Source organism: Xyrauchen texanus, chromosome 32, assembly GCF_025860055.1.
Source record: "Xyrauchen texanus isolate HMW12.3.18 chromosome 32, RBS_HiC_50CHRs, whole genome shotgun sequence".
Classification (NCBI taxonomy): Eukaryota; Metazoa; Chordata; class Actinopteri; order Cypriniformes; family Catostomidae; genus Xyrauchen; species Xyrauchen texanus.
This window is the reverse complement of record NC_068307.1, coordinates 40,216,231-40,227,167: the sequence shown is the minus strand read 5'-3', so window position 1 is coordinate 40,227,167 and position 10,937 is coordinate 40,216,231. Positions and strand designations below refer to the sequence as shown.

The following is a 10,937-nucleotide window of genomic DNA, read 5'->3' as shown; positions in this document are numbered from 1 at the left end:
AGATACAACAGAAGAACACAATGAGGGGAAAAATAAGATGTAGTTTAGTTTGGATGCCTAATCTGAGTGAACATGGCTGTTATCATTCCGGCAAAGCTGCTTAAAACGCAATGACTAATCAAAATCACATATTACAAACGATAAAATTGTTGCGAAAATGTTAGTTTAGGCTTAACTTCGACCCTGAAACTTGCTTACTGTTTCAAAATAATCTAACAGAGGTGTTTATATTGAGATTTGAATAGCGTGGACTCACAGTTTCAGTTCCACGCGCATGTCGAGAAAGCTCATGTATATTCATGTTAGCCCCGCCCAGAAAAAACAAATATCTAGGAAACCGAAAATCTCGTAACACAATCCAGAACCCAGTGTAGGCGTGTAGGCGCATGGTCGAATGGGGTATGGATAGTTAATTATTTTCCATGATGATACTTTCATAAGTAATTTAATGAGGGATCTCTTTAGGTATTAATTTGAGTCGTATCATACATTAGGTGTTTTATAAGACATCGGAGACATTGAGGCTTTTGAAGACCTTAGGAATTTACGTGATTGTATTGTTAGATTAATAGGGCTAATGAGTGCTGTACTGGGGCCCCTTTCTAGCTGGGTAAGTTTGTGTGATATTGTGTGTCTATATATATATATATATATATATATATATATATATATATATATATATATATATATATATATATATATATATATATATACCTTATGTATATTCCCCCCACAGATGTAAAGGTGCCATGAACTGTGAAATGTAATGGCGCTGCGAGGATTTGCACGTGTTTAACGGGATTAATTGTATTGTTTCCTTGTTTCCAGTCAGCACTGAGACAGTTATGTGTACAAAAGAGTTAATGGAAAAGGTTTTGTTTCTGCGTACATATAGTGGGAATTTTTTGTTGGTTATTCTGTAGGGTCAAGTGTTTTTAATCTGCTGAGTGACGCACATGACTCGCTGTTACAGAACGCAAGACGTTAATGCGCCTGCATTAACACAATAATAGACATTTCATATGGAAGACCTGAACCGCAAGGTTCCTTTCTGAGCAAAAAACCTTATGGTTCAGGAGAGGCATTAATTTAAATGAATACCTTAATTTAAAGCCCTACGGTTCAGAGCTTCCGTAATTTCAAGGGTGTAAACAAAAACAAAGGAATTAGAACGCTCCAAACGTATTTCTGGATCCTTTCAACAAAGTATCTTGTTCAATGTAAGTCAGTCCGCTCAGCGGCCGTCTTTGAAACGTTCTTGGCCAGTTTGGGCTGATTTTTCTATGTAAACAAGAGTCATGAAAGTGCAGCTCCTATCTACTTAAATGGGGGAAAGACCGCAATCTCCAAAACGGTTGGTCAACTAGATTTCGATAGAAGAACATATTTCAAATAAGAAGTCAAATCTGACAATAATGTGTGACAGGGTGAGCAAGAGTCGGACACAGTGGGTGTGACGTCAGGTCTCGGAGAGGTATTTAAAATGTCCAAAACAAAGGGAAGTCGCGGTGGAAAGGGCTATGTGAAGGAAGAGTAGTGAAGACGGGAATGGCCAGGTGATTGTGGCCGTGATACAATGATCTCTCCCTCTCTCTCTCTTGTATAACTAATGCCCATGCAAATTATTGATTACCATTTTTTTTTTTTCGTAAAATGAAATAAAATAAATATTTCAAAAATAAATGAAAAACTAAAACGAAACTAACAGCAGTTATATCAAAACTAACCTAATTAAAATAAAAATTATCAAAAATAAATTATCGTTTTCATAATCACTAATCAACAAGCTCTCATCATGGCAGAAAAGTCTGACCTTTATGTGTGTTTGTTTATAGGTTTAGATCAGAAGGATGAAGTCCGGTCATGTCTGATGTAGTACACATTTTTTTTTTAAATTCATGTCCACATTTGGACCAGAGGCCCCTGGCTTCGTGGTTGAATAGATAGCATACTATACACGGCTCAAAAATCTAAAAATCTCTGGTAGCCCTTCGGGCAGGCACTCTTCAGCTTTTGGTTGCCCGAAATTAATTTTACTTGCCCATTTAAAAAAAGAAAATGTTTTTAATGTAGAACATTTTTCAAAATATCAATCAAAAACTTTTTCAAAACACAAATATCAACAATCTGACATAAAATAATCAAATTAGAATCATGAATACAAATATGTATCTGGTTCTTACTGAACTGAAATTTCTATGAATTTGTGTGAACAGTATGGACATGAATCAGTCTGTGTCAGATTCTGAATCTGAGATATCAACTGAAGTCACAGATGAGAAAATGCTACTTGATGTTGAGGGCATAGCATCTCCTTCATCAGCTTTCTCCTACTGTGCATCAGTCTCCACTTCTCTGCTCTTTGTACTTGCTGGGGTTTTATGTTCCAGGTGTCTTGAACCTCTTCCAGAAAACATCCAGGAACTAACTGCTTTGTCACGGCAAAAAGATTCAACTGATTCCCCATTTATAGAGAGTTGCATGAGGTCATTCAATGTTTCAGACTATAGAGAAGTACAATGTGATGTTTTTACTCTGTTCATGCAGGAAAATCCTCTCACACAGATGGCTGTCGATGGACTTAGTGTCAGCATTAATTTAACCAACAACAAGATATGAGAGAGGTGTTCTGGATTCTCAGTTAGGAGATCTTTGTTCAAGCAGATTGCAAGCAGCTTGCTACCCTGGTGCTCTGAAATCCACAATTTTACATCCATTCATTCTTTGACGCTTTTCTCTGATTGTTCCGCTAAATGATTCAAAGCATCAGGAGTGTTGAAAACAGTGTCACCTTGTGGCAGGTAAAATTTATAGCAGTCCTAAACCAGAGCAGATCGCTCTGTTGTTTTATCCATTAAGCAAATATAAGCCTGACAACGCTAAATGTGTTAATTTTCTGATTGAATAATTCACATATTAAAGTGTGGCAATAAATCAGCATGATCACAAGTCAAGAGAGTGAATAACATGAATCAAGGGAGGAATTTGATTACACCATTTCAGATAGCCCGTTGGGCAGGCCGGTGATGCATTTTGAATATGAATATTGATTGTAATTCACACCTGAGGAGACAAAGACCCCTCCCCTGTGCCTATCACTGAGGAATGTGACAGAAAGAGAATGAATGTGAGGAGACTTAATGATCAAAATCAAGTTTTAAGTTTAAAGAAGTAATCGGACTATACATTTTCTTTACATAATGACTTCACTTCACAAAGAAGTCTCTTCTGCTCACCAAGGCTGCATTTATTTGATCCAAAATACAATAAAAACATTGATATTGTGATTTTTACAATTTAAAAGAACAGTTTTCTATTTGAATATATTGTAAAATGCAATTTGTGATCAAAGCTGAATTTTCAGCATCATTACTGCAGTCTTCAGTGTCACATGATCCTTCAGAAATCATTATAATATGTTGATTTTCTAATATGTGTATATTTACATCACATTTGACACATTTACACCGAACAAATATTTGCAAGCACAAGCTTCATTGATGATAATGAGGCAGCATAAACACTAGTTCAAATATAATCTAAACATTCATATTATTTTTAAATCATATTACATATAATATTTATATCATACAGCATACGAATTAAATACTTGCTTTAGCCGAAACAGCATTTAAATATAACTAAAACTTGCCTATTAGGAGTCATATTTCAATACTCTGAATCCTGGCTGGCAAGTCTGGAAACAGTCCCACTAGTAAAATATGTGCATGTTTATATAAATTAGCATGTCAACTAATATTTAAGTAAAACTAAATGGCTTACTTGTTCGAAATTGTATCCTCGGCTGGATCAAGTCTCTCTTCATAATAGAAATGTTTATCGGAGTCCCGCTCTTCTTCTGAGGAAAATCTCTTCGTCACTATACAGGAGTTTCCACGCCTGTGTATCGTGCATCTTCCAAATGTGCAGAAAAGTGAATGAAATTAATGTTTTTAAGGCACAGTCGGGGGCATTTACCATTTGCATCAGCACATTACCGTATGAATAGCGCCCTCTGCCCGTGGGTGTGATCACATTAGGGATAATTAGCTGAGCCAGGAGAAACTGTACATCGCTTTGTTTCATACAGATTACATTGCAGGAGAATATTTGTTTTAAATATGAATTGTTTTATTTAAAAAGTGACATTTTAAGCTTTTTTTAGCTTCAGTTAATTTTTGTGACGTGTTTCAGAAATATGCTTGTTTACACATAGACTACTGAAAGCGCACCCTTTTTATTTTTATTTTTTTACAAAAGCACAAGGTTTTGTTCTTATTGTGAGTGTACACAAATAAAAATAGACCCTTTATAGTCTCTAATGATGTCTTAGACTTATCTGTATGCCCCAAAATGACAGAGAATTTTATGTTGTTTCCGCTGTAATGCTGAAAAAATCAAGCAGGGTGCGCCGGTGGGTCCGTCAACCCCAGAGGGTTAAGGCGGTTAAGGCTCTGGGTTACTGATCAGAAGGTTGGGGTTTCAAGCCCCAACACTGCCAAGATGCCACTGTTGGGCCCTTGACCCTATCTGCTCCAGGGGTGCCATATCATAGCTGACCCTGCACTCTGTGAAAACAAAGACATTTCACTGTATATATATGAAAATATATAATGTGTGACAATAATTAAGGCTTTCTTCTTCTTAACAAGATTTCATGTTTTACATGAATTTAAGTTCATTTGAACTTTTCATACATCTAACTTTTATTCTTTTGTTTTGCTTTTGTTTGTTTTTTGTGACTTGGTTGAATCTCAAACCCTTATGTTATTGTTATTATGCACAAGTATGCATCTAAGTAAACTCAAGAGACTATCTAGCAGAGATGTATCACTTCTATTTAAATGAATGGGAGAAATTGGAATGCCCAATTGCCAACGGCTGTTGAAAGGAAGTCCTTCCTCACATGTAAAAGAGCCAATCAGCTTTTAGATAGAGTTCAACTTGAGAACGCGCATGCACATTGGCTGCATCAGCCTGTAAAAAAATTTTTTTTTAGCGTGATCGAGCAAAAGAAGCAAAATTAATGATAGATTTTACTACAGATTTAAAATATGTTCTTTAATAGCAATGTTGACCAACCATCTTTGAGATTTCGGTGTTCCCCCATTTAAATAGATAGAAGCTGCACTGTCTAATACTGGAAATAGCCTCCCGAGAGCATTTAAAAAATGTTGGAGAGTGAACTGACTTGCTAGAAAGACTACAGTAAACTGTGCAAATATTCAGCTGTTTCGGTTTGCTTTTAATGAATTTTGTAATTTTGCAGAGATTAAATTAAAATGTCTTGCTTTGGTCTACACTCTGGAAGTGTTTTGTTAACTCTGCAAAACTATAAATGACTAAAACTGATACTAAAATATATAAAAACAAAATAGAAATGTGTTTACAAAATAAAAACTAAAATAAAACTAACAAAATCATTAATGAAACTAACTAAAACTAAACGTCTAGGTTACGTGTGTAACCCCCGTTCCCCGATGGAGGGAACGAGACGTTGTGTCAGAGAAACGACACTAGGGGTCTCTCTTGAGCGGCGATATTCACCTCTGGACTATGAAAAAAGGCCAATGAGAGTTGGCAACCAGTATTTGCATGTCCCGCCCCCGGACATACGGGTATTTAAGCGGCGCAAATACGGGAGTTCATTCAGGATTTTTCTGAGGAGCCAGAAATGGTCCGGCCACAACAGTGGCTCGGCTCAGCGACGTGGCAGGAGAGACAACGTCAACGTCCCTCCCCGATGGAGGGAACGGGGGTTACATACGTAACCTAGACGTTCCCCTTCTGTCGCTCTCTCCACGTTGTGTCAGAGAAGCGACACTAGGGGTCCACTTATAAAAGTGCCATGCGCTGAGCCGTGTACGTGAACTGCTGATACAGGAGCGAGCAGGTATTCTTACGTGCAGGACGACCAACTGTATCAGGCTGCACGTACCCTTCCCCAATGCCCCATCTAAGCCATCAGGATTCCTTATCGTTACCCTGGAGGGGGGACCAAGGTGCTGGCCGCCAACCTGGGAACGGGCCAAGCCTGGCCGGGCCTCTTTTCTCTCTTTTCTCCCTGTTTCTTCTCGCATAGAGCAACTAAGGCCGGGGCCCTTACACGCATTGAGGGAAGGGGGTCTTAGCCCTTATTCAGGGCGGAGAAGACCCTGCGGAGGCCACGCCTACCCGAGAGGGGAGGCAAGTTTAAGTGGCAAAACCATCAGAGGCCTGCTTAGGGCCTATGTGGAAAAGTTGGTGCGGTGGTGGATCCAGCCTCATAGAGGGGGGAACATACAGCACAGCAACCGAGGCAGCCGTGACTGCCTAAGGGAAACACGGGAGTCCGCTCGCCAGAGGGGACAGAACCGTGGTGTTACACACAGGGGGAGTCCAAAGGAGGCCTTACCTGTGGAGCACCTATACCAGTACAGGGTAGCTTGCGGTACCCGCAGTGGCTTGGGCCGGCGAGTTCCTCTGCTGAACTGCGACCCACGAGGGCTAGGGAGGAATCAACCAGTGTCCCAAACCTGAGATCTCCTGGGAATGAAGGCGCACTGTTTCCCCTGGTTAGGGAGTTCCCTTTCTACTGTCCCCCAAAGCAGACAAAGAGCTGCTCAGAGCGTCTGGTGCTCTGTGTGCGGTCCAGATAAATACGTAAAGCACGTACTGGACACAGCAGTGAAAGGGCTGGGTCTGCCTCCTCCCGGGCAGCGCTTGCAGGTTCACCACCTGATCCCTGAAGGGCATGGTAGGAACCTTGGGCACATAGCCCGGTCGCGGTCTTAGGATCACGAAAGTATCTGCCGGACCGAACTCCAGGCAATCGTCGCTAACAGAGAACGCATGCAGGTCCCCGACCCTCTTGATGGAAGCGAGTGCGATCAGCAGGGCAGTCTTGAGAGAGAGGGCCCTGAGTCCAACTGAGTCAAGTGGCTCGAAGGGGGGTCTCTGGAGTCTTGTAAGGATGACCGAGAGATCCCAGGAGGGGAACAGGTTAGGCCGGGAGGGAGTTATCCTCCGGGCACCTTTTAGGAACCTGACGATTAAGTCAGGCTTACCAAGAGACTTGCTGTCTACTGTGTCGTGGTGGGCCGCGATAGCGGCGACATACACCTTGAGGGTGGAGGGGGACAGCCTCCTCTCCAGCCTCTCCTGAAGAAACACGAGTACTGACCTAACTGCGCACTTCTGCAGGTCTTCGGCTCGGGAAGAACACCAGTCCGCGAACAGATGCCACTTTAGAGCGTAGAGATGCCTGGTAGAGGGGGCTCTGGCTTGATTGATTGTATCTATGACGGTCGGTGGTGGGCCGGCTAGATCTTCCGCATCCCGTCCAAGGGCCAGACGTGGAGGTTCCAGAGGTCTGGGTGCGGGTGCCAGAGCATGCCCCGTCCCTGAGAAAGAAGGTCCTTCCTCAGGGGAATTCGCCAGGGAGGGGCTGTCGTGAGGAGCGTGAGGTCCGAAAACCAAGTCCGGGTGGGCCAGTAAGGGGCTACCAGAATGACTTGCTCCTCGTCCTCCCTGACCTTTCATAGCACCTGTGCAAGAAGGCTCACTGGGGGAAATGCGTACTTGCGCAGCCCCGCCGGCCAGCTGTGTGCCAATGCATCTGCCCCGAGGGGAGCCTCTGTCCGGGCATACCAGAGCGGGGGGCAGTGGGAGGTTTCTTGGGAGGCAAACAGGTCTACCTGAGCCTTGCCGAACCGGTCCCAAATCAGCTGGACCGACTGGGGGTGGAGCCTCCACTCTCCGCCAGGCAAGCTTTGTCTTGACAGCGCGTCCGCTATCACATTGAGGTTGCCGGGGATGTGAGTGGCGCGCAGTGACTTGAGTCGCTGCTGACTCCAAAGGAGGAGACTACGGGCGAGCTGTGACATGTGGAGGGAGCGTACTCCGCCTTGGCGGTTTATGTAGGCTACGACCGTGGTGCTGTCTGTCCTGACTAGGATGTGTTTGTTCCGAATTAACGGGAGAAACTTATGCAGGGCCAGAAAAACAGCCAGCAGCTCTAGGCAGTTGATGTGCCAGTGCAGCGGGCCTCGGTTCCACTGGCCTGCGGCTGCGCGCCCGTTGCATACGGCGCCCCAACCCAATTTGGAGGCGTCGGTTGTGACCAGAACGCGTCGGGACACCTGCTGCAAGGGTACTCCTGCCCTTAGAAAGCACAGGTCTGTCCAGGGTTTGAAGGTTTGGCGGCAGGCAGAGGTAACTTTTACGTTGTGCGTGCCGCGGCGCCATGCTTGTCTCGGGACTCGAGTCCGGAGCCAGTGCTGAAGTGGTCTCATATGCATCAACCCCAGTGGCGCGGCCGCCGCGGAGGATGCCATATGCCCCAGGAGCTGTTGGAAACGTTTTAGTGGGACCACGGCGCCTGGCTTGAAGGAAGCAAGGCATTTCAGCACTGACTGAGCATGCTCGTTGGAGAGACGTGCTGTCATTGGGACTGAGTCTAACTGCAGACCGAGAAAAGAGATGCTCTGCACCGGGGAGAGCTTTCTCTTTTCCCAGTTGACCTGAAGCCCCAAACGGCTGAGGTGGCTAAGCACCTGGTCTCTGTGTGCGCATAGTAACTCTCGGGAGTGGGCCAGTATGAGCCAGTCGTCGAGGTAATTGAATATGCGTATGCCGGCTTCTCAGAGCGGGGAAAGAGCTGCCTCTGCGACTTTAATGAAGACGCGAGGGGACAGAGACAGGCCGAAGGGGAGGACTTTGTACTGATACACCTGGCCATCGAACGCGTACCATAGGAAGGGTCGATGTCGAGGACGAATTGAGATGTGGAAGTACGCGTCCTTCAGGTCTACCGCTGCGAACCAATCTAGATGCCGGACGCCAGATAGAATTTGTTTCTGGGTGAGCATTTTGAACGGGAGTTTGGACAAGGTCCGATTGAAAACTCGCAGGTCCAAGATCGGTCGTAAGCCACCGCCTTTCTTGGGTACAACGAAGTAAGGGCTGTAGAAACCCTTCTTGTTTTGGTTTGAGGGACAGGCTCTATCGCGTCCTTTAATGGAAGGGAGGCGATTTCTTCACGCAGGGAATGGGCATGTTGGCCGTGTACTGCGGAAAAATGTACGCCCACGAAGGGGGGCGGAGACCTGGCAAACTGAATTGCGTAACTGAGTCAAATGGTCCGGTGCAGCCAGCGTGACGGGTTGGGCAGTGAAAGCCACGCCTCTAAACTCCGTGCTAGGGGCACCAAGGGGACGAGTTTTTTGGACGTACCCGGCGGGGCTTCGCAGCGGTGCGGAACAGGTAACGCGGCGTTGGGAGGCAACGTGGCGTCCCGAGGCTCTGGTGCTGAGAATAAACTCAAAGCACTTACCTTGCTCCGCGCATCCGGCAGGGGGGGCAGGTTCGTGACTGAGGAGGAGGTCTGATGCTGGCGTCCTCTGGACTAGTCTGAACCGGCTGGCCGGGGAACAGTCGTGATGCTGAAGGCGGGGACACCGCGTCCATGGAGCCAGGACTGTTGAGGCCTGAAAGCAGAGTGCCGTGAGAACGGCATTTGCGGGCCATGTGCCCCAGAGTCAAAGGAAATAGCTCTTTTATTGAGAATTTGGGTACCGCAGCCCTTGTTAGGGGGTGCGGCAAATGAAAAAACTAAGGATTCTCCTCCCGGCCCTCCACTGGGGGACGGAGCGGTCTTACCACCTCCGGAGCTAACGTCTTGGGCTCTGGGTGCGTTGTCTCAGGAGCGCCCGGGAGCCTTCCGGGTCCTCGAGGGGGTCCGTGAGACAGGGGGCGTGCGCTTCCCGCGGTTTGCTCGCCGCTGGGGCTGAGAGCTGGGCCCGGGTTGAGGTGGAGCAGGAGCTTGCCTTCTGGCCGTGGGAGGACGCCCTCGGCGAGCAGACGGGGCATGGGCCGTGGCGGCAGGCTTGCGGCGAGGCATGATGTGAGCGATGGCCTCCGTCTGCTTCTTTAACGTAGAGAACTGCTGGGCAAATTCCTCGACGGTGTCGCCGAAGAGGCCGAACTGGGAGACAGGGGCGTTGAGGAAGCGAGTCTTGTCGGCTTCACGCATCTCGACCATGTTCAGCCACAGTTGACATTCCTGGACCACTAGTGTGGCCATCGCCTGCCCGAGCACTTGCGCTGTGACCTTCGATCGCAACCGCCCTATCCACCTGGGAAATCGCCCCGTACCCATGGAGAACATGAACCATCCACAAACGCAGCCTCAGTGTGATCGCTACCCAGACACACAAGACAACGCCTGTGGCTGTCGGAAGCGGAGAGCACTCTACCGCATCCAGAAACAACACAAGGGCGGAAAGGCATCTTTATAAAGACGCGTCCTTAAAAGGACGTTCAACGCCGCTGTGTTTTGCTCTTTTAGAGGAAATTACTCTTTTAAATAAAATCACTCTTTTAGGAAAAAAACTTGTGAGAGTTTTTTTAATCTGCGCTGTCGTAGCGCCCAGGGGCAGGAAGTGCACAGCCGTGCAACAGGAGAAAGCCGCTGTTGTGCGCCGTAGAATCCAACAGCATGCAGCAGAGGGATAGCAGGAACACGCAGCAGTTGCAGACACGACCATCGGCTCCGAAGAAATTTTCTGAATGAACTCCCGTATTTGCGCCGCTTAAATACCCGTATGTCCGGGGGCGGGACATGCAAATACTGGTTGCCAACTCCCATTGGCCTTTTTTCATAGTCCAGAGGTGAATATCGGCGCTCAAGAGAGACCCCTAGTGTCGCTTCTCTGACACAACGTGGAGAGAGTGACAGAAGGGGAACTGAAATTTATAGCAAATTGGAAAACTATATAAAATAAAAACTCTTTTGAAAATGTAGAACTATAATAAACTTGTTGGATATTTTATGTGTATATCCGTTTACCGCTGGCTGCTGTTAGCATTCCAATTTCTCCCATTCATTTTAATAGAAGTGGTCTGTCTCTGTTAAATAGTCTTTGTTTTGACAAGGAGAAAATGTTCATGGAAAAATC

General features: G+C 46.0%; 1 protein-coding gene across 2 annotated transcripts in view; it reads left to right on the top strand.

The window, feature by feature from the left end:
• The first annotated feature begins 379 nt into the window (after positions 1–379).
• si:ch73-267c23.10 (serine incorporator 1) overlaps positions 380–10,937 on the top strand; it is a 34,309-nt gene continuing 23,751 nt past the window's right edge. For both annotated transcript variants that reach the window (XM_052102064.1, XM_052102063.1), the window contains exon 1: positions 380–610. In XM_052102064.1, coding sequence (XP_051958024.1) covers positions 578–610 — 33 coding nt within the window. In that variant the 5' untranslated portion in view covers positions 380–577. The remainder of the gene's footprint in view (positions 611–10,937) is intronic.